Source organism: Mus pahari, chromosome 3 (genome assembly GCF_900095145.1).
Source record: "Mus pahari chromosome 3, PAHARI_EIJ_v1.1, whole genome shotgun sequence".
NCBI classification, from domain to species: Eukaryota; Metazoa; Chordata; class Mammalia; order Rodentia; family Muridae; genus Mus; species Mus pahari.
Window position 1 is genome coordinate 70,184,332 of NC_034592.1, and position 23,159 is coordinate 70,207,490.

The 23,159-nt window shown below is 53.7% G+C and overlaps 1 protein-coding gene across 1 annotated transcript; it reads right to left on the bottom strand.

The window, feature by feature from the left end:
- Window positions 1-6,762: 6,762 nt before the first annotated feature.
- Rtn4rl2 (reticulon 4 receptor like 2) lies at window positions 6,763-22,496 on the bottom strand. The gene is made up of 3 exons (XM_021193766.2): window positions 22,131-22,496; window positions 15,837-16,318; window positions 6,763-8,105 (listed from the first exon to the last, which is right to left on the bottom strand). The coding sequence occupies exons 1-3, from the start codon at window positions 22,159-22,161 to the stop codon at window positions 7,356-7,358; spliced, it is 1,263 nt and encodes a 420-aa protein (XP_021049425.1). The 5' UTR covers window positions 22,162-22,496; the 3' UTR covers window positions 6,763-7,355.
- Between the last annotated feature and the right edge of the window lie 663 nt (window positions 22,497-23,159).

Sequence of the window (23,159 nt, forward strand, 5' to 3'; positions counted from 1 at the left end):
GAGAGAGAGAGAGAGAGAGAGAGAGAGAGAGAGAGAGAGAGAGAGAGGAGACATTAAAGAATGACTCAAACCTTTCTGTCACCAAGGCACATGTCTGAGGCCTGCTGAAAGCAATGCCTATTTGTTGCCTCCTATTTTATCTTAAGACATCAGGCAAATTCTGAGCTGTGTTACACTATTTTTATGCTTACTTTAAACATTAAAGCGGGGCTTTAGAACTACTCACATGTAAAGAGAACACCATCTTAAGTAATGAGCGACATTCCAGGAAGATGTGACCTTGTTTATCCCAGGCCACCACTGGTCTGTGCCTTGGGACATAAAGCCTTAGCAGTTAGTCATAGACTGACAGGACCACGAATGCCTGATGAGAATCTGTCCCCCCCCCCACTATAATTGGAGAGGTTAGTAATGCACTGCTTTGTGGGTTTTGGAAAACACCTAGAAAGGTTAAGGCAAAGCCACATGGTACACAGAGGCAGAGTGTTCAGGCAAGGGCAGGTAGCAATGTGACTACAGAAGCCTATCCCATTGGCAGTCAGGGGCACAGGGATCACCCAGGCATCCTAGTTCTCTAGGCTGGGTGACTTGTTAGTAGGTTTGAGGGGTTCACATGTTAGCCTAAGGTAAACTAGCCTAGGGAACTCACTGTAGCTGGGGCTAGCCTCCCACTCTCAATCCTCTTGCCTCAGCTTCCCAACTGCTGGGTTGACAGATTAGCACCACTATCTCTGACTTTGGAGTGACCCCAGTAAAAGTCCGGAACCACTCTCTTGGCCCTTACCCCATGGAGGACCCCCCCCCCCAAATGTTAGGCCTGGGAGATAGCATTTGAAATAAGCTGTGCTTCCCTGCTTGTTCTGAGTTCTCTGGAGGAATAAATAAAGAATGGTCCACCCATCTTCAAATGACAAAACTGCACGAGGTCTGGAGAGAAGTCACGCAGCAGATGGTCGCTTTAAGCAGACTCCTGACTCTCTATGTGGCCTTTTGTGCACACACACATACACACAAAATCTCAGAATGGGAGAGATCCTGTCAGTGAGGCTGGCTAGCTCCCAAAGGCCCTACCGGGGTCTCCCTGCTCTCTGCCCAGGACTCTAATTTTGTGAGCCTTAAACCATCGAGTGACCTGTTTGTCATCCCACCAGTCAGTTCTCTGATGAAGGCAGGTGATGGAAGCCCAGCGTGTGGGCGCGCGGTACGCAGTATGCCCAGCAGGCGGCGCAGCGTGTTTGAGGGTGGCCAAGTCGGGGGTGGCAAGCCAGGAGGGGAACCCCCGACCACTGCGCTGAAATCCACGCTTCTGGCACCTATTGCCTCAGTTTCCCTACCTCTGGTTGCTCTGTCCTTTCCCGACGTCTCTTCTTCCCAGACCCCCCCAGTCTTGAAGCTCTCTCTCTCAAGCCCCACGTACCCCCTCCGGAGGAAGGGGACTTCCACAGCTACTCTGCGCAGCTGAGGCAGGGGCTGAGTGAGGTGGAGGTCGACATGTAGACCTTCTAGGAGAGGGGTGTCATCATTGTTCCATTCCTGGGGATGGGAGAGTTTGGGGAGGGGGCTGGGTAGGGACGGAAGCAAGCTAGAGCCGTGTTTGTCGCGGCGCTGCCTAGAGGAACAGATGGCTGGGGAGGGGAGAGGGTGCCTTGCCGGGAGGAGGGGTGCGGGGGCCGGAGGATGAGGAACGAGGAATTTCGACGCCCGAGTCTCCCGGGAGAAGTCCCCCTCCTCATCTCTTCCCAGAAAGAGAGGCGGGCAAGCGCCTGTCGTTTTCCCAAAGAGCCCCAGCCTCTGCCCCGCCCTTTGAGCGGTCCACCGCCCAGGGGTGCGTCCTGGGGACGCTGGCTCCTTCGGAGGGACTGGCTAGAGGCCACGGGGAGCCGCCTGGGGCTCAGGGGTTAATGGGGCTGGGATCCGAGGGACGAGGGGGCGGCAGGAAGCGTTCTCTGGGTTGGGAGCGAGTTCAGGGATCGCAAACAGCTCTGGGGAAAAGTGTTAATTGGAACTTTATGCAGATGAGTTGGGACTGGGGGGCTGAGGGAGAGAACAGGTCAGAAGGATGCTGGACACAGCTGAGTCCCCGCGATGCAGAGGGCCCTGGTTAAGGAGGTGATACACACGAACCTATAGATTCCTGGGATTCACCCTATAGAGGCACACTGGTCTTGGGGAATGAAACGCTTGTTCTCTGGTCCTTCTCCCCAGAAAGCTAGTGAGGGTTTGTCTCTGAATCTTAGGTCCAGCAGTGCAGAATCTCAGGTGGCCATGGGTGGTCATACCTGCATGTGTAAAGTCTTGCCTCTGGCTACTTCCCAGACTCATCTTGGCCACCTCCCACCCCTATATGACCTGAATCCCTCTTTTTTCACTCCTTATAGCATCTATCATGTGTCTTTGTTTAAACGGGATCTCAATTTCTAGCTCAGGTTAGCCTGGAACTCCCTATATAGCCCAGGCTGGCCTCGAACTCATTGCTATGCTCTTGCCCCACCCACCCTAGTACTGGAATTACAGGCAAGCACGGCTGTCTCTGTCATCCTCCATCTTTTATTTGTACCCTCTGTCCTCTACACAGAATTCTCATTCACAGCTTCCTCCAAGTATATATGTTTGGGGAGGACCTCTAACTTTCTTTTGCATTGTTGTCTGCTCCACTCTTTCCTCCCTTCCCCACTCTCAAGATTCTCAGTCTTAAGCACACTTACAGTGGATCTCCGCTTGAAAAAAAAATGCAGATTCCTGCACCCCCAGCTATCTGATTCAGCAGCGGTCAGTCAAGGAAACTCAGGAACCGGCTTCCCTCTTAATGAGATAGAATGGCCCTTATTTTTGAAACACAGTGCAAAAGCTGAATGGACTGGAAAAATAGGGACCCAGTTCCTTCTACAGCCCTTCCCCCCTGAACACTATGGCTGTCTCTGGAGAAGATGCCAGGAGGAAAGCAGAGGCAACTGGAAGGGGGAGGGGAACAATCCCAGATAAAAGGGTGAGTCTGCACCTGGCTCTTCTCTAAGATGGGTGACCCCCTTTCTCGCCTGCCCCGCCTCAGGGTTTTCCCTCTTTTGCCCCATCTCTGCTCTCCACTCATCAGCTCTCTACTCTTTACTTTTTGATCCACCTTCCCCTCTCTTCTCATCTGTAGCTCCTGGGAGAAATTTGAGGCTCAGGCTTTTTGGAGGTGACTGGAGACACCAAAAACAGTTGGAGCCCTACCTTCAAAACAAAGAGGCAAAGCCACTTCTGGGGGTAGACGGAAAAACAAGATGAGAGGAGACAGAGCTGTGGGAAGATGGTGCCAAGAGACACAGGCCATTTCCCCTTTCCTGCAGCCTGCTGGGTGCTTGCTCCCCCACTACAACTCAGTTATATCAGAAATCTCCCCATCCAGATGTCCAAACCAACAATACCAACAAAAAGGGATATCGGGAGAAGTAATTTGCCAAGGTCACATAGCTAGGAAGTAGAACCCTCTACTACCCCAAACCACGTTCCTTGAGCAGAGCGATCCCAGAGTTCCCTCTCTGGCCCACTCCCCAGGAACAGTGGGATAGACAAGGCGTCTGGTACAGAGGGAAGGAGATGGATGCTCAGGTTTCAGGACATCTGACAGGTTTGGCTGGAAGCATTAAAAATTCATAGAGAAACCTGACCCCAGCTGGACCTTGGGCCTGCCACCTGGTCTGGCTCTGCTTTTGTGGCCTCTCAGAAGTTGTTGGCCAACTTTCCCTTCTAAAGGGTCCTGGAAGCCCCCTTTTTTTTTTTTTTTTTTTTTTTTTTCTTCATGTTTTATAAAAGAGCTCTAACAGATTAGAGATCTAAAGTGGGGAGCCAGCTGCTCAGAAAACCGGGCTGAAAACACCCTCACCCTCACCCCCAGTCTGGGTGTAAGAACCTGAGAAGCTTAAGGGCTTATGAAGCTTGTCATCTGGTGTCCTTCTACTCCTCTCCCCGGGAGACTGCATGCTCACTCGGCAGTTTGTGGTGACAAAGCCTGTCTGTGCTTCCCGTGACGGCCAGTAGGGGGCAGCCATCCTCTGGGCTACTTCATCTCTGTAGTTTGAAGGGCAGTGAAAAGAGCCCTGCCTATGGGCAGGAAGGTACAGCCCTGGCTTTGAGAAGAGCTCTGTAGTCTGTTAACTGAGGAGAGCAGAGTTTCCTAGTTTGGGGGAGATGAAAGAACTTCAGGGAGCATTGAAAGTAGATTTCTGGGTTTCTAGCGTACCAAGCCAGGTGGTCACAAACATTCAAGCTTTAGAGAAGGCTGGCCGTTGAGGCTGGCTGCTGGCCATCAAGACAGGGAGGTTTGAATAGCAGCTGCTTCCTGACAGAGAAATCCCTCTGCTCCCCAGATGAGGAGTTTTACCTTGAGTCTGAAGGCTATGGGGGAGCCACGATAGGTTCCAGAGTGACATAGTGAGTGACACAGTGCACAGTCTGGCCAGATGAGGTCTGATGACTGTGGGCAGGCTGGGTTGGAGGGAGGGAGACTGAGTGTAGAAAAAGCTGAGTAGAGATTACTTCTCTTTTCATTTATATTCTAAGCATGAGGTAATGAGCTTCAGGAGGGAGGTGGTAGGGGCTAGGAAGGAGAAGATGGACAGGGGCCAGGAGGGGGGCTTGGGAACTGACAAGATGGAGGAGATTAGAGAAGGGAGGAGCTAAAGCAAACCACACTGGGTGTCTAAAAAAAAAAAAAAAAAAAAACCAAAGCATGCAGAATGGGAACACACTCACGGAATGTGGGAGGTGAATGGATTTTGTTTCTTCCAGGAGTCAGGAATGGATGCACCCTGTGGCCTCAGTTTCCTTATCAGGACACTGGTGGGGGTTGGGATACACAATCTTGCCCATCTCTTCTATTTTGGGGTACATGGCTCACAGCTGTCAATCTGGATTGTTTAGAGAAGCTGGGGATCTGAGCTTATGAGATTGCTGAGGGTGGGGTCCTGGATGAGAGAGAGGGTGTAGGTACAAGTCCACATATCTGAGGTGCATCTGCCTGTTTGTGGGACCCGTGGGTGGCTGGTGTGCTTACACTTGCCGCAAAGCTCCACTGTGTGTGTGTGTGTGTGTGTGTGTGTGTGTGCGCGCGCGTGCTCGCGTGTGAGGGAGAGCTAGAGTGTGTGGGTGTGCACGTGATGGGCGTCCCTTGGTCGGTCTGGGCTAGCAGTGGCTGCGGTGGGGGCCAGTGGGGAGCAGTGTTGCTCTAGGCTGCTTCCTGAGGCCCTCACACACTCCTCCTGCTCTCCTTGTTCTGAAATAGCATCTGGACCGAAGGTCCATGAATATTTCACAACGATAATTCTGTGACCTGGACAGCCTGCCTCTGATTTACCAGCAGACTCCCCTCCCCTGCCCTGGCCCAGCAGCCCCTCCTCCAACACAGCCCTTCCCTAGCTCACATCTCCCCTTCTCCCTCAACCTTACCTCCACCCGCTGCTTCCTCTCCCAGGCTCCCTCAGGAGCTTCCTCAAAGCCGGCCTAACACAGGCCCTTATAAGACCCTGAGCCCAGAGCTCTCCAGTTCTGACCTCTGTTCTCGTCTCTCCTCTGTTTCACACCGCAGTCTCAAGTCTATCTGCTGCAGACTTTGGAGACCAGTCCTCCCTGTGTCTACCCCCTCTTCCGACCATCCTTGCACATCACTGGTCAGCCTTAGAGGATCCCAGAAGCAGCTCAGTCCTGAAACCCTAGCACCTGCGTCCCTCCTGCTCTGCTGTTCCCACTGCTCAGCTTACATCCTTAACTCTGGATCCTAGATCTTTTCCATCTGATGAGTCTCAAGGCTAAGCTTCATGCCTTGAGCCCTGCCCCCAGCCTCTTTACTTGCCCAGGAGAGGGAGCTCCCAGTCAGACTGCAGTGTAAGGCACCCCAACTTAAAATCCTGGTCTCTTGATTACCTTAACTTCTTAGCCTCTTGTAATCTGCTCAGAGAACTGCTCGACCCACCTATGAAGGCTTCTATCTCGCTGGAGCAGAGAGAGAAAGACCAGATGGTTGTTGGGGATTGGGAAGAGCTGTGTATGTTGACTACTTCATATGGGGGCATTCAACAAAGAAGAGAAACAGGAGCTGAAATCTAGTCTTAGGTTCTCCTCTTTCAGTCTTCTGTGGTGTCATTGTGCTCTCCGGAGGAAGACCTGCCTTTTCCAGAGATGCCCAAAGCCACATTTAGGCTGTTTGTGACCATGGATATCTAAGTTACAGCACCTCCTGGTGGGGAAGGTGGGATCTGCATTTCTTTCTTGGAGACCTTTTAGCCAGGCACCCCCACTCGGTCTTTGCTCAGCCACCAAACACTTCAGGGCTGGTGGTAGCTGCTTCTCTTGGGCAAATTGGTGCCACCAATACACATCCCCAACACCCATGTAACTGAAACAGAAGCTTTGAGACAATCAGAATGACCTTGAGGCCCAGGACAGGGGACGTTAGTGCGGCAGGAAATACTGGTGGCCTGAGATGGCTCTTTCTTCTCTTTCAGGTCTAAGTCCTACTTCTGCTTTTGAGGTCTCATTTTTGAGACAGGTTTTTCTCTGCGTAACAGCCTTGGGTGTCCTGGAACTTGCTTTGTAGACCAGGCTGGCCTCGAACTCGCAGAGATCTGCCTGCCTCTGCCTCCTGAGTGCTGAGATGAATGCCACCACCACCCCACTGCCTTTGAGGTCTTGAGGAAAAACAAAAAACAGAACAAAACAAAAAACAACAAAAAAAATCTTACAGGAGATAAAATAATAGAATTTTTTAATAAATTTTCCCCCAAACAATTTCTTTTGATCTTCACCACACAGGGGCCATGGTAGAGAGGAAACTCTCTCCAGGCACCCTAAAAAGTGTCCTGGGTAGACTTAGGAGAAAAGTATTCCTCCGGTGTCAGGAGGCTGAAGGGATCAGGACAAGCAGGGTCCAGGGGCAGCCTGGGCCTTGCTCAGACATCCCTCCGAAGATGGGGGAGGAAGGGGAGGCTCCCAGGGGGAGCTTTCAAAGGCTCTGCTGGTGGAAGGTGCTCTGCAGACAAAAGCCCCTTCGAGTCCACTGTGGGGCCCTGGAGAGAGGCATAATGGCTGCCCGGGGTGCCACGTCCCAGCCTTGGGATGGGGGGAGAAGAGTTAATGGCTAGAATCAGGGCGAATGGAGCCAAACCACCTTATACACCATCTTAGGGGCTGCCATACATAAGTCACAACAGCCCAGAAGGCAAATGTGGCAGCCTGGTCCGGGGAAGAAAAAGAGCGAGGAGGCCTAGGAAAGGTACCAGGCCGGATCGCAAACAAGAGGCGATGATGGAGCTGAGGCTCCGTGGGGCAGAGAAGGGAAGCGGGTCGAAGGCGTGGCCTTTTCCGTCCGAGCACCGCAGTCAGAGGTGATGGGGCGCCAGGAACAAGAGGCAGAGCAGAAGGGTGCGCAGCCCGGCCGAGAGCGCAGGGCCACGCGAGTCTGCGGGCGCCTGGCACGCGGCCCCGGGACACGTCTGCTCACCCCGCTGGTCCTCGCCGCCGTAGCCCCCCCAGTAGTCGTCCTCGGTGGGCGCGTCCCCGCCCTGGCGCCCCCGCGAGTCCTCGGCAGGCAGGTCTCGGTAGAGCGTGGACGGGTCTGCGGGGGGAGCGCCCGCCTCGGCCACGCCGTACAGGTGGTTGGAAGAGCTGTTGCCGCGGGCGCGGCTGCCCGGCCGCGTGGGCGTGGGCGGCGGGCACGCTTGGAAATCGGAGTCGCGCAGCGCGCGCAGGTCCCGGCCCTGGCGCTCGGGCGGGGTGGCGCAGGTCACGTCGGAGCTGGACACCCGCGCGCGCTGGAACCAAGCCCAGAGCGGCCGAGCGCGGCAGTCGCACGCCCAGGGGTTGGCGTTGAGGCGCAGGAACTCGAGCGCCGGCAGGTCGGCCAGCGCCTCTCCCGGCAGCGAGGCCAGGCTGTTGTTGAACAGATAGAGGATGGTGAGGCGGCTGAGGCCGTGGAAAGCCGCGCGGTGCACGCCCTGCAGCCGGTTCCCGTGCAGCAGCAGCCGGTCCAGGCTGCCCAAGCCGCGGAACACGTGCTCCGTGAGCAGCCGCAGGCGGTTCCCGTGGAGGAAGAGGTGACTCAGGTTGGCCAGGTCCGCGAACAAGTCATCCTGAGTGGGGGATGGAAAGAGAAGAGAGTGGCTTGAGACACGGTCGGGGACTCCACTCTAGGACCTAGGGGAGGGGCAAGGAAGTCGTAATGGCAGGGTGGAAAAGTGGGAAAGGGCTCACGCATCCTATCCCAGCTGTGTAACCAAGAGGATCTTCTAATCTCCTGCCTCCACCTCTTGATTTCTGAGATTTCGGGCTACCAAAACAGTTTTATGTGGTTCTGGGGGATCAAACCCAGGGTTTCAAACATGCTAGATGGAATCTTATCAACTGAGTCTGAGCCCTGAACTTCAAATCCCCGCATCTTCTAACCTATTTCGTATAGAAAAAGCTACACAATTAAGGTCAATGGGTCACGTTCCCCAGGGCCGCAAGGGACCGAACCCACTACAACAACAACAGTCAAGAACTCTACCGCTGAACTGTAGCTCCAGCGCCTTTTTACATTTATATTTTGAGACAGAATCTCACAGAATTGCCCAGGCTGGCTTTGAACTTGCTGTTTAACCTAGGTGATCCGCGAACTTGACACCCCACCCCCCACCCCAGTGCTTCAACCTCTTGCGTAGCTTGATTTAACACTCAGTAACACAATACCCGGTTATATCACTGGGTCTTAAAATTTACTTATTTATTTAACGTATCCCAGCCCGTGTGTGTGTGTGTGTGTGTGTGTGTGTGTGTGTGTGTGTGTACACAACTTATAGGAGTGGGTCCTCTCCTTCCATTAAATAGGTTTCCAGGAGAGACCTCAGGCCACCATGCTGTGTGATTACTTTTCTGATGAGCCAGCCATCTTGCCAGCCCTCCTAGGTGAACCTAGATGCTGTCAAGACGGCAGTCAATACTAACCATCGCACAGGGATAATGCCACCTCACCTGCCTGATTCTTAGCTTTAGAGTGTATCCCAATCCCTGTCAGAGGCCAGTAACTTCCCAGTGCTTGCTGTCTGGCAGGTGTCGGGGAAGCCTGAGGAATCTGCCTTGGGGGAGAGGTCGCCTGAAGACGGTGCTTGCAGTTAGAGAGCCAGATCGTGGGTCTGTCATGAACTGACTGAGATGCCTGGGAAAAGCCGTTCTATCTTCCTGTGCCTCAGACTCTTTCCCTGCAAAATGTGGTGATGAAATGGATCGGCATGTATTAAGATGCTTGGATTTTTTTTTTAACGTGGGCCGACATCATGTGAGTTGGCCATGCTTGTTAATTTGGCCGAGACAAGTTATTTCTAAGCATGCTTTCTCCTCCGTAAAGTGGAAACGAGTGTTTCTAGCTCTTGGGTCTGTCCTGAGAACCAATGAAGAGCATTCACACAAGGTTCAGGGGGTGGAGTGCTGGGTACAGTTCCTGCAGATAAAGTTTTGGTCCAGGGATGAAGCCCCCGGGCTCAGGAGGTAAAAGCACCACCAACAACAGCTTTTCCTTTTCTTAGCTTCTGGACAAGTTGTTTAGCCCCACTGAGACCCTGTCCTCAACAGACTGAAGGAAGGTTAGATGTTATGATGCTGTTGAGGGTACAGCAGCTAATAGAGGCGGAGTCAACCATCCATAATTCACAGTTGTCATGACAGCAGGGACTCATTTAGAATCCCACCCCATCCATTTTCCTCTAAGAGAGGTACTCTTTGGGGACTAGCTGTCCTCCTGGCAGAGTTACTCGGGGACCAGTGTCAACTCCACACCCCAGACATAGAAAAGGAGGGAAGAAGCTGAAGTCCCTGATTCATTGTATCACTGTCCCTCTTACACTGTGGGGACAGTCCCTGGGGTGGAGAAGTCATCTTGGGAGACATCCCAGGAGCCATCACTGGGAGAACCTTGGGGGTTATGGCTCAGAGGTACAGGCACAGGTATGACCATGGGGAGTGGACTCTGTATTTTAATTAACCAGCTTATCAGGGAACCCTTAGTGGTGAGCTGGTATAGGCTGTAGCTCAGTTGTAGAATATTTGCCAATCAAGAGCCTGAGCTGGATTACTCTCAGACCCCAACCCGTGTACAGTGTGATCTGGGAGCTAGGACTTAGAATCTACCCCTTAAAAGTGCAGTTTGCTTCCGAAATGAAGGGTTCACTGTAGAAAGAGCCAGAACCCCATCCTTCTCACCCCAGTGGCCTTGGAGTCCTCCCCAAATTGTGGCCAGCAGATTCCAGAAGATCTGGTTTAACAGGACAAGAGCATCCCTTTCTGCTCAAGCCAGTTCTCCTTGAGCCTGTTCCCCAACTCTGGTTATGTCTCCCTCCTCCCACCGCCACTCCCCAGTGCTCGGGGAGATGGTTCCTTCCTCATGCCACCTGGGCACCTGGTCGAAGGTCTCAGGAGGGGGAGTGTGCTGAGTCCCTGCTCATCATAGCCACAGCCTCCACCTTCCTGTGTTCCTCTGTGCTCGCACCTCCTCCCATACGCCTTCCACCCTCTCTGCTACAGGAACTGAGTCTGCCAAGAACCCTCCTCTTGGCCACATTGAGATCAGTCCTCCTCAACCTTCTTGCTACCTCTGACACCAGGACAGTGGTCTCCATCCTCAGATGCCATCGCCAGGAGTGGCTGTTCAAGCCCCCAGCTGACCTGCTCACTCCAGGAGCCTCAGCCTTGCGGGTGTGCCCTTCCAGTTTCTCCTTTCCTGTCCTGCCCAGAGAGTGTAGTCAGAGTCCTTCTGCTTAACCCCTCCCTTGGGGTTTCTCTTCCCAGAGCAATAGGAGGTCATACCCAGGGAATTATGGGGGGGGATACAGGAGGTTGGTGTCTAAGCATGACTTTGGACCCTTGGGGTTCAGACATCCCAGGGAACCCAGATGTTTTCAACCACAGCCCAGTTTTATATTCCAGTCTCCCCCATCTGTGTTTCTTGGCTGAAAGTCTTGCTCCTCCCGACTCTGAGCCAGAGCCTTGGGGTCCAGTCCCCTCCCCCCAACCCAAGTTATAGCCAAATCACATCACCACTTCCTGGGCTTGAAGCTCGAAAATCCGGTCCTTCCTCCCTCTGCCATTAAAACCTTTCTCTGTGCATTAATAAGCTCTTGACTTTCACAGACCCTGCCCTCCCCCATCACCTTCTTGCACGCCCCCCTCCCTCTGGGCTTGGAACATCTGCTAAAGTCATTCTCTTCCATTTCAAAAACCACATTTCTCCTGCCTCCTGCCTGGCCGGTTCACAGCTTTCTGTATCCATTTGGAATCTAAATGCAGCATCCCTACACTTTCCCAACCTTGCCTGAGAGCATCCTATTCTTAACCTTGCTTTCCTCCAACCTTCCATCGCCTGGCATTGGTACTGACCTTCTTAGCCACCCAGGCTGTGTGACCTTGGACAGCTCCTGGCACCTCTCTGGGCCTCAGTGTTTTTGTTTGTTTGTTTGTTTTTTAATCTGCGCCATAAGTGACTTGGGTTGGCTGATCCTCCAGGTCCCCTAAGCATTTGCTAATTTTGACTCAGTGAGCCGGGGAGTTGGGCTCACTCATTCAGCAAAGCTGTTCTGTGTATGTGCACTCTGCGTTAGGCACCCCCCCACCCCCACCCCGCTCATGGTGCTTGCCCATCCATGGCAGGTGTCATAATCATCGTCAGCAGAGGTGATTTGCCAAGTTCTCTTTGAATGCCAAACCCTGTATGGCACAGATCCTGATAGTATCTTAATCATCAACACTATGAGGCAGATGCTGTGATGATCTCTATTTGGAGACTAACTGAGAAGGTATCAGAGAAGGGGAGCCACTTGTCTAAGACCCAGCATCTAACACAGAAGTGAACTCCAGAGACAGGGTGCTCAAGAACCTAATAGACCTGGACTAGTTCTACCCTTGCAACACTAAGGTTGGTGAATTCGGGGGTGTTGCTCACTTCCACCTGCACTGTAGTCTTTCCAAGCTATCATCTCCTTTAGTCCCCACAGCACCTCATACCCTGAGCAACAGGCCATTGTCTTTCATAGCTGGGACCAGGAGGGCACAGCAAATTAGAGAGGGCTTAGATTAGAACTCAGGTCCTGCCTGAGCTCAAATACTGCTTTGCAAACATCAAGGAAGCCACTGTGGTAACCAAAGGAGAGAAGCAGCTTTTACCATCTGGCCACCCTCCAGCAGGCTCCGGCAGAGCAGGGATACTGTTTTGGTTCACCCTGGAATCCCTGGCACCCTGCATGCTGCCTGGCGCGCAGTAGGTGCTCAGTGAGGAGTCTGCTGGTGAATGAACTGGCCTGGCCCAGTGCCTAGCCCTCAGCAGACAATCCATGAGAAACTCCACCATGCCCGTGGGCACACACGCCCCATCCTAACAACGGGCCTCCTCTAGAACACCTCTTAGGGCAGGCCGGGCTCCATCCTCGGTCACACCTGCTCCTGAGGATCTCACCGAGCCACGTGTTTCCTCACCTGCTTGTGGCATCTCCTGGCCTAGTTCCATCAGGCTCAGGCACTTCACAGACAGAGGCTGTCTCTTTTCTTCTCTATAAAGGGCCAGGTGTGAAGAGGCTTCCTCCCTCTGACACCCAGTGCTGCACAGGCCAAGACTGCCCAGCAAGGAAACACAGATCCCAATCCAGAAGACCCCACTGACCACCTATGGCTTCAGTAGGCTTGGACCTTAGCTGACACCAGGCACAGGCACTGCTTGTGGTCCGAGGGTCAAGAGTTAATTTATTAAACTCTAAGCTATGTACTCCTTACCTTACTTGCATCTCACAGCCTGTCTTTGTGGAAGGTCTCACTTACATGGCTCCCCACCAGGAAGAGGAGATGGAGACTTAAGAGAGGGAAGGCACCTTCCCTAAAGCCAAAAGACTGAGTAGCCTCTAGATACTGGTAAAGAGGTCAGGATCTTAGGCGCAGTAATTAAAACAGAATCAAGGCCAGCAAGTTGGCCAATAAACTTGTCTGCCGCCAAGCCTGACAACCTAGGTTCAATAGTTGGGAAGAAGGAAGAGAGTACCAACTTTCCCGAGTTGTCCTTTATATAAGCATGCCATGACGTGTGCATCTACTGTCTGATACAAGCATAAAGAAATGTAATTTAAAAATTAAAAACAAAGGCCAAACACCCTTTATCAGAAAATCTGAAATCCTATAGCCTCTAAAATCCAAAGCTTTCAGAGCAGCACAATATCATATCGCCACTAGTGGAGAGTTCCCCACCAGGGAACTTTGTTTCGAATTATGAAGTTGGCATGAACTCTCCTTTAGGCTATGAGGGCTATAGGAGATGTAGATGAGCTATGTAGACAAGTGTATAGGAGACATGGATGAGCTACGTGCTTGGACTTAGGTCCCTCCTTCATAACTCTATGTGTGTATACAAAGCTTCCCGAAATCTACAGCAAACACACCCGATCCCCAGTTCTTCAGGTCAAGGGTACTGAGCCTATAGCAAGTCCGGCACTTCCATCTAAGCATGGAGCTTACGGTACAGACCTTTCATTTCAATACTGATGAACCTTTTAGATAAACATCACTAAGGTGTCCACGTAGGGATGTGGTCGAGGAGATGGAAAGGATAATGATTCCTAGAACTCAGGAATCAGAGGCAGGAGGATTAAGATGTTCAAGGTCAGGGCTGGAGAGATGGTTCAGAACACTGGCTGCTCTTGGAGAGGACCTAGGTTTGATTCCTAGCACCCATATGGCAGCTCACAAGCACCGGCAACTCCAACTCTGGGAGATCTGACTTTCTCTTCTGGCCTGATCAGGCGCTGGGCACATGTGATGCACAGATGTACACCCATACACATAAACATAAATTTCAAACAAAGAAAGAAGGAAGGAAAAGAAGAGGAGAGGAGGGAGAAGAAGAAGAAGAGGAAGAGAAGGACGTAGAAGTTAAAGTTCAGTGTCATCCTTGGTTACATAACAAGTTCAGAGCCAGCCTGGGATTCGAGAAACCTTATCTTAAAACAAAAACAAAGAAACCAATCAACCAGCCACACACAAAGGAAAACTGGGCAAACTAGTTAACTAGGACAGGGAACCTCCTAGCCTACTTAGTTGTACTTCGGGGTACTAGCCCTGGAAAGTGGCTGTATCAGGCAGGTCAAGTGTCAGCTCCTCCTCCCCCAGCTGTGTGGGTGCAGACACTTCCATTCTGAGTTCCTTGGAGCCAGCTCTGTCCCTGTTACCAGACGGGGGAGCCTAGTAAAGGGCCCAGTCACAGGGACAATGGCTTCAGAGACATATGTCCCACACATCCATGGGATCCCCAGTGCACACTGTGGTGAAAATCCCTGCAAAGGCCTGTAGGCCTGAGCTGAAGTGGCTGAGTGGACTCTGTAACCATAGTTCCCAACAAACTCATTAAGAAGAGAAATAGAAGGTGTGGCTTGGATCCTATCCATGGCCCCAGAATAATCCTTAGAGTTGACCCAGATCTCTAAGATGAAGTTCAAGCTGGGGCACATCCCCGAGACCAGTGTTAAATAAAGCTCATTTAAAAAAAAAAAACAAAAAAAAAACATGGCATTTTAACAAGCGTTTATATAGCTCTTATATATGCCAAGCACTATTCTAAGTGTGCTACAAATTATTCATGCATTTAGTGCTTACAAAATCCCTGGGTGATGGATGCTCGTATTACTCCCATTTCACAGATAGGAAAACTGAGCCCCAGGTTTGGAAGTTGCCACATACTTGTAAATGGTAGTGTTGATGTCTATAAAGTGCTTTGCCCAGGACCCAATACAATGTATACTTACTATGTGCCTGCTAAGTTTGATTGTTGTTATTCCGCAATAATGAGACATACTATTCCAGTCACTATGCATTTTTCTGCCCGCTCCTTTCTCCTTCTGAATACTGTTTCCAAAACTGCTGTATTTATGATACAGCATACTACAGATACTCAATACTTTGATGAATTATCATCACTATTGTTGTGAGGCACATCAAGCACACTGATGACCAAGCCCAGGTTGGGGAGTAGGCAGGGCCTTCTGCATCAGATGGGGAGTACCCCCTTCCAGCCAAAGCCTCTGCTCTTAGGGAAATACCCTCCTGGGTGTTTGTTAGGAGGGTGTGTTTCTGCTTCCTGGGAAAGTGAGATGTGAGGGTTTAACGGCCAGCCAGCCAGCATCACAACAATAATAAATAATTAGATCAATAATAATAATAACAAATAACAATTCTTCTTTTCACTCCACCCCCTGCCCCAGCTACGTAGCACAGTTTTACCAGAGACAATGGGGTTTAAGGGACAGGATCTAGAAAGGGCGAGGTTTTCCCTTGTGTGCTTAGTGTGATCAGGGAAGAGTGTGCCTTCTATGAGACAACCCCCCTCCCTAGCAGTGACTCCACCCTTTGTCCAGCTTGCATGACAAGTGGGAGGGCTTGGGGGTGGATGGGAAAAGATCACGCAAAGGCCTCTGGGCTGCGGCTCTCAGAGAAAGGAGAGATCTACAGACTTTGGGGAGTGTGCTGAGTGGGTGCGTGAAGGGAGACAGACAGAAGAGGCAGAGGGAGACATACATACGGGGGAGGCAAGTCAGGAGACAGGCAGTGAGGGACAGACCCACAGGCAGAGGCGAATGGGGGCTACAGGGATACAGAGAGAGAGAGAGAGAGAGAGAGAGAGAGAGAGAGAGAGAGAGAGAGAGAGAGAGAGAGAGGTGGACAGACACTGAGAAAGAAGACAGGGAAACAGGTAGAGGGAGATGCTGAGTCAGGAAAGGGTGACAGGAAAGAAGACAGGAGGGGTACTCAGGTCCAGAGAGAAAGAGGAGGAAGGGGCCTGGAGGAGATGACTGACTCACCTGTAGATGGAGCAGGCTGTTCTCCTGGAGGTAGAGGTACTGGAGGCTGACCAGGCCTCGGAAAATGTTGCCAGGGAGGCTGCTGAGCTGGCAACGGTACAGATGTAGTGACTGCAGCCTCTCCAGGCCCTGGAAGGTATCAGGCTCCAGGGAGCGCAGGTGCCGATTGTCACCGAGGTCCAGTTCTTCTAGGGCCTGCAGATGGCGGAAGGTGCCGGGGTGGATGGTGGAGAGGTTGTTGGAGAAGAGCCACAGGGTGAGCAGGTTGGGCCCAAAGGTGCCTGGCCGCAGCGAGCGGATGAGGTTGTTCTGCAAAAAGAGTCGCTGTGTACTGGGTGGCAAGGACAGCGGCACCGAGGAGAAGTTGTTGGCCTGGCAGCTCACGGTGGGTGGGGAGGAGTAGCAGGTGCAGAGCATAGGACAGCTGGGGGTCACGGGAGGGAGGGCCAGGAGTGTCAGCAGTAGGCAGGCTGAGGCAGGACCTGTGGGGAGAGCAGAGTGAGGCTTGGTGGGTGGGTGGGTGGGGGCTCAGGAGGCCTGGCCCCTCCCCTCACATCACTCTCTAGGTTTCTTTGAGGTACCTGAACCTCATTTTCTTTTTCCTTCTCTTTCTCTCTATGTTTTCTTCTTTTTGAGACAGGGTCTTATGTAGCCCAGGTTGCCCTCAAATTTAACGTTTAGCTGAGGACAACCCTGAACTTCTGATCCTCCTGCCTCTACCTCCCTAGTGCCGAGATTATAGTGGTGTACTCCATGCCTAGTTTATGCAGAGCTGGAGATAAAGCCTTGTGCCTGTGTTCCTGAGACAGGGACCCCACCAACTCAGTTACAGTCAGCTGCAAGATTGAGATTGTGCAAGGCAGAGAGAGACATAAAGCAGAGGCAAGCCAGAGAGGGACAGGCAGACAGAGGCAAACTGGGGTTAGAGACCTAACACAGAGAGGTTTCAAACCTCTTTTTTTTGAGAGCTAGAGTTTGTCGAGAGTGGATGCTTGTGTTACAGCATGGAAGAGTGAGGGCTCTCCTCTCCTTCACTCCTGTCCTTTGTCCTCTAGTCCTCAACAGAGCAGATAAAGACAGAACCAGCTTGGCCTCAGGATCCCCAGGAAGCCTCTTGAGGTTTGCCTGGGGAGCTTTGCCCGGGGAGAGGTGGGCCTGAGCCCCCAAACACTTGGTGGGTTTTGTAGACAGCACTGGGACATGTCTAGCGTTGTTTGTGGCGCAGGCACCCTTTATTTCCTTTATTTCACTGTTGCAGTGCTCAGCCTTGTTTAGAGTTGGGGTCAAAAGTCTAAGACTAGGGTTTCCTTGCTTTAGTGCTGAAGCTGGGCTGGGGATTCTTTGGGATAGGGACAACCCTTTTTAGGGTGTTAAACTACAGCACTGCCTTCTACCCACCAGATGCCAGCAGCACCCTGCCCCCAGTTATGACAATCAAAATGTCTCTAGACATTGCCAAATGTCCTCTGGGAGCAACACCAGCCCACACGAGAAAGCTAGACACTAACTTGAGACCCGTCGTGGCTAGAAGGCCTGTAGGTGGCAGGGTGACCCACACCCTCCTCCCTCTCCTTGAAGGCCTTGGGAGACTCTTAGCCTTTTCCACCTAGGAAGTGGTTAGAAGGCGAGGCTACAGAGTCAACTCAGGCTCTACTCCAAGTCTCCTGTAAAGTCCTTGTTATGTTTTTTTCTGTTTTTAATTTTTATTTATTTATTTTTCCCCAAAGTAACTTTTGGAGTTTGACCATGGGCTATTCTTCTTACACTACAGACAGGAAAGCAAGACTAAAGTGTGGGTGCCTGTGTTTCTCTGCCCCAACAAGCAGCCTGGAGCCCTAGCCCTCAATGCTGCAGATAGAGGCTCCAGTTAGAACCTCCTTGGCCTTAGTTCTATCGGAATTCCCAGAAATCCTCTGAGATTTTCCTGGGAAGCTTTCCCTGGGGAGGGGTGAGCCTCCACCCACAAGGCCAGGAGCTATTCCTTTGACCTCAGAAGTTAGAGAAAGGAAGGCCTGGTTTGGGGAGGGGGGTGTCCCCATGGCTCAGGGGGTTGTCTAGCTGAGAGGTGGGTAACTTTGAGTGCCAGATCTCAAAGGCTGCAAACTGAGATTTGAGCGTGAAGTTTCCAGGTGCTCTGAGGTGTCTGTGAAGGGGTGCCTGTGATCTGGGGCGGACAGTGTCAGACAGGTGTTCACTACTGAAGGTGCTAGCAGCCTGGTAGGCAACATTGTATCAGGCAAGCATCCCTGTATCTCTTCCACGGGAGCTCCATTGACAGTTCCCTGTGCTCCTGGGCAGGGTGCTCCCCAGATCTTTACTTTGAGGCTCTTCCCAAGGGCCAGCCCAGCCCGACTGACTGTGCGTGCTGATGGCCCCTCCTGGTGCCTGAGTGAGCGAGCATGTGCTGGCGGCCCTCTGCGTGTGTGAGTGCCGGGCCCCGTGCGTGTGTAGGCTGGGTGTGATGTAATATTCAGTGACACAGCGCGGCTGTTCCATTCGTTCACACCACCTCCGCGTTTCTCGGTCCTTCTCACCCCTCCCCCGTGCGGCGGTTCACGATTACTTTTCTCCTGAGTTTTTCAGAGCCACGTGGGGTGGAGGAGCACGTCTCTCACCCCTGATCTTGCCGAGGAAGGAGTCGGGTGTGGAAGTCCGGTGTGGGACCCTGGGTGGACTTCCCCAGCCCCGAGGGCTGGGGTTTAGAATTGGAGATTTCAGAGCTGGGTAAGGCTCTGTGGGGATGACAATTGTATTTCAGAGAAGGCAAACAACTTACCCAAGGTCACACACTACAAAGTGGGACAAGACAAGAGCCAGAAAAAGACTGGCCCGGTGTCCGCTAGGGCACCCCTGTTCCTGTCAGTCACCCCCTGAGTTCCGCCTCACTAAGGACTTTACACCAAAGGAAGGCACATCCTACTCTGATCCTTTAATCCCACCCCCATCCACAAGCTCAACACAGCGTCGGCAGCACGGTCAACCTCCCCGACCCCCAGGATTATATAGGGCGCTTCCTCCAGCCTCCACGGCTGGCTGGCTGACTGCTATCCCAGGAGAGAAAGCAGGAAACCCAGATGGCGACTCCCTTGGCCTCAGGTCTCAAGCGGAGGTCAAGCTCCTCAGGGGCTGGCAAGTTCCTTCACCTTTTTTTGCCCAAACTCCATGTTTGGCTCCTCACTCATCCCGTGCTCCTTCCTCCCTGCCTCCCTGGGCTCCTGTCCACGGCTTTCTCCCAGCGGGATTCACTTCCCTCGGTGTCAGTGGTATTCCCTGCAGGCCCTTTGAGGAGGGACCCTCGAGGTGGGGGGCGCTCCAGGCAGCTGCTGCGTAACAGTGACTCTGATGCCATTTCTGGCCCTCGCTGCCGTGCAAAGCAGCTGTAACCCAAGGAACTTCATCCATAATTCAGGTTGCGGCTCTCACGGAAGGCAGGGGGGGAGGAGGAGGGGGAGGTGGTGGGCTCTGGGCTTCTCTGCCCCCAGGCGGGATTGGAGTGGGCACTCCAGGCAGAGGGATGGGAGGGGGCTGGGAGAGCACCTTGTGCTCCTTCCTTCTCCTCTCCCCTGCCCCTAGCGCCATTCCCCCTTTCCCACATTCCATCCCCAAGGCCTCTTTACAGCCACTCCAGGCCCTCCCCTGAGGTCCACAGCTACACTCTAGGTTCCCCTATGCACCTGGGCAGGCACAGTGTGTCAGAAGTGGACTGGGGATCCTCAGCCACCATCTAGAACAAATCTTTGTGAGACAGGAAGTCACTAAGGGCTGGACAGCAGAAAAGTGGGCTTCCGGTTGGAAGCTGTCCTTCTCAGAATCCTTGGTTTCTTCCCTCCCTTGCAGTCAAGGCAGGGGGAAGCCTTTTCTGCAAGCCTCCCTCACCCTCTGTTAAACCCCCTAACATGTATGGCGTGCTGGACCAGAGAAGGACTCAATCTGCTCTTGAGCATCTATTGCATGCCAGTACTCCATTTATGCATGCTGCCCTCTTTATCCACAGAACCCAACCTGTCATGGCCCCTGGGGAGATCAATAGTACAAAGGCCCCAACCTTTCTAGGAAGGCAAGAAGACTTCACTCTGAAGTCCAAGTGTAATATGGGACCCAGAGCTGAAAGAACCGGTACTGACTGTGGACCAAAGACCTGCTCTGACCTTTCTTTCAGAGTCCCCTTCCCCCATCACACCCTCTGGATAAGAGATGCTGGCCGTAGAGGTAATGGGAATATAGGTACTGTGCCCAGATGCTCAGTCTTGGGACAACCACAATGCTAGCTGTTCAGGGTCGGGGTCAGGGTCAGGGGGTGGGGGTGGGGGTGGGGGTGGGGACAGGACAGGTTGGACATAGGCTCTCTCAGTAGATTTCCACTCCTAGGTTCCAGGTTCTGGTTACTCTAGAGCACAGCACAATTGAGAGTCAAGAAGAGTTGACCAGAGACCAAAGGCATAGCCATATCTGGCCACAGGAGGGAGTGGAGAGAGGCTACAACATGATATCGATCCCCGGAAGGCTAAGGTACCCAGAGCCAAAAGGATCCATTCACCAAAGGATCATGGTCAAAGCCCAAGGGCTGCCAGACCTTGGAGTACCCAGGATCTGAGATAAAGTTCTCAGCTTGTGCCAACCGTTAGACCAGAGGCCCCTGGGAATAAGAAACTTGAGGAGGAAGGGGTGGGGGCAGTGTCCAAGGCAGGAACCAGGGCGCACCATAATAGGGCAGAGATGTCCCAGGAAAAGTAGACAGGCCTCTAGTTGTAGAAAGAAGGTACTGGGTCCTAAATACAAGCACCATCTGCACACCTCAAACGCTGCCTCAGGGAAGAGCCAGGGGCCTGCCAGGCAGATGCTGAGGGGGCAGAGGGTGAGGAGGTGGGGGGCCTTGGGAGTGGCAGGGGGGCGATGGCATACCAGTGACGCAGGGGCCTGAGGAGGCACCGATGCAGGTGACTGGAGGCTTTAAAGCTGCTGCAAACAGCTTCTCACTCTGCCAGAATGTAACACCCCAAAATAAGCAGCTACTGTGGGGCGGCAGGATCCGACGTCGGGGCTTGGAGATATAAATGGCAGCACTGAGGCAGCCCAGGTACCCACCCCACCCCAAGGAGGCTGCCACCCTCCCCCCCACACACACACAAAGTGCTCACGCTCCTTCCCTCATATCTAACCCAGACCCTGAGCTCAGGGTCCTCTGGACTAGCCCACCAGCTACTCCCGAGAGAAGGGCTATACCAGGCAGGCGCTTTGGAATGGAGGGCTTCCCACGTGGAAGTGGTTACCAGAAGCCTCTTTGTCTACTCCCTGGGCACCATCGCTTCTCTTTCATCTCCCTCTCTGGCTTCTGTTGACATCCTAATCCGTCTCAAATCACTCTACCACGTAGGGATCCCGGCCCCCAACCCTGGTGACCATTTTCCTGGTGTCTGAGTCTTACATCTATCCTTCCTCACCAGCTTCCGCTGGCTTCTAGTCCTCCCATCCCCTTTCCATTTCAATCTCTTAGAGCCCCAGTCCTCACCCTTCCGGTTATCTCCCCCCACCCCGCCCCGTTCTAGCTTTTTATGCCCCTGTACTCCTCTCTCCTGAACTGGTCACCCTCTCCTCCCTCTTCCTTGGTCTTCCCCTGGACCCCAGTTTCCGGTCGTCTAACCTTTATGCCTCCTCCTCCTACCCCTCCTTTATCCCGCCCCCACCTCCTCTTTCTCACCCCCACCTCCCTAGACACTTTTCTCATCCTGACTCCCCTCCTCCCTCCGACCCCTACCCTCCCCGCCCCCAGTCTCCAGCCCACACCCTTGGCTGTCACTCAGTGCTCGGAACTAGCCTCCTTCTAGCCCCTCCATCTGTGCGACTAGGCAGGGCCATTGGGGAATCGCTCTCTACCCCCTCCATTCCCAGGCAGACCCCTACCCACATGGCTTGTCTTCCCAGGTGACTGGAAAGTGCTGAGACACCGGGCACGAGGAGTTGCTGAGTCGGCGCTTCCCCAGCCGGCCCGAGTCCTCAGCGTCCCCCGGAGCAGGTGGAGCCGGGACAACAGAACCTGAGCCTCTTTCTCCTCCTCCCAGCCAGCTCGGTCTGCCCTCCGCGTCCCCCCTTGGTCACGAGCTCCCCGCACATTCCCGCAGGCTCCAAGCCCAGTGCCCTCCTGCGGCTGGCAGCTCTGGGGGCGGAGGCGCGGCTCCCGCGCTAAGCGGTTTTTTTTTTGCTCCCTACCCACCCCACCCCCTTCACTGCCCCACCCTCGTGCCCAAGGAGAGGGGCGCCTCTCTTTAGTGTCCTCCCGCCGGCCGGTGTCCCTACCTTGCAGCAGGCGCCGGAGCCCGGGCAGCATCTTGTCTCGACGATCGGGGGAGGGGGCAGCGGGAGGGGGGGAGGGCGCTCCCACTCGCTCCCTTATCCCGCCGGACAGACGGCGGGGACTCCGCGGGGCTCCGTAAGGACCCGGGGAGTCCCGGACTACGTAGCGGGGCTGCGGAGTTCTACCCTGCGCCCCCCGGACTCCGTGCCTCGGAAGGAGCCATCGGCCCCGACGGGACGGGGCGGGGCACGACGGGATGGAAAGGGCTGGGTTGACCCTGGACACCCGGTGTCCGCGCCCCCTCGGCAGCGCGGCCCCGCAGGGAGTCGGTTAGCCGGTCGGTCCGTGCGCCCCGGCTGCTCGCCGAGGGAGAGTGGGGACAGCGAAGAAGCGCTTCCCCCCCCCCCCATTCCCGCACTCGCTGGCTCCTCCCTCGCTTCCCGGCCTGCCGGTTTAACCCTTTGCTAGCTACTAGGAGGCGGGAGTAGTTCTCCATCTAGCCCACTCAGTCTCGGGCCCCCTCCCAACCTTGGGAGATCGGGAAGGCTGTGTTCCCGTAGCCTCCGTGGCGCCAGCCTTTAGAGAAATCCCTTCTTGGTGTGTGTGTGTGTGTGTGTGTGTGTGTGTGTGCATGTGTGTGTGTGTTCGCGCGCGCGCTCATGCAGTAGTGCTAAGTCCCATCCCCACCCCCACCCCCGACTTGTTCAGGGTGAGGATTTCCCAACTTTCCCAGAAGATACGCAGTTTCAGAGTAGTTTCCCACTCAGCGCCCCTCCTCCTGCCCTGTCCTTCCAGATCGTTTGCGTCCCTTAAAGACTGCAAGATTTCACGTTCTCGTTCCTTCCCAGACCTTCAGGGCGGCTTGCGTAGCCATAGGACCAGTGTGTCTAGGGGTTCGTGTGAGCAAGTGTATGTGCGCGTGCTCGCGCGCACAGACGCTTGGGCAGGTGTAGCTGAGTGCTGGCCTTTTATTCCTGTCAGGGACCAGGACCAGGGCGGGAGTTCTAGTGTATGCTCGCTGGTTTCTGCGC

Excerpts from the sequence above, each read along its gene's own strand:
- Rtn4rl2 (XM_021193766.2), bottom strand. The coding sequence starts at position 22,161 with ATGCTGCCCGGGCTCCGGCGCCTGCTGCAAG. Across the intron at positions 16,319-22,130 it reads GCTCCGGCGCCTGCTGCAAG|GTCCTGCCTCAGCCTGCCTA; the intron begins GTAGGGACACCG and ends CTCTCCCCACAG. Across the intron at positions 8,106-15,836 it reads ACAGCCTGCTCCATCTACAG|GATGACTTGTTCGCGGACCT; the intron begins GTGAGTCAGTCA and ends TCCCCCACTCAG.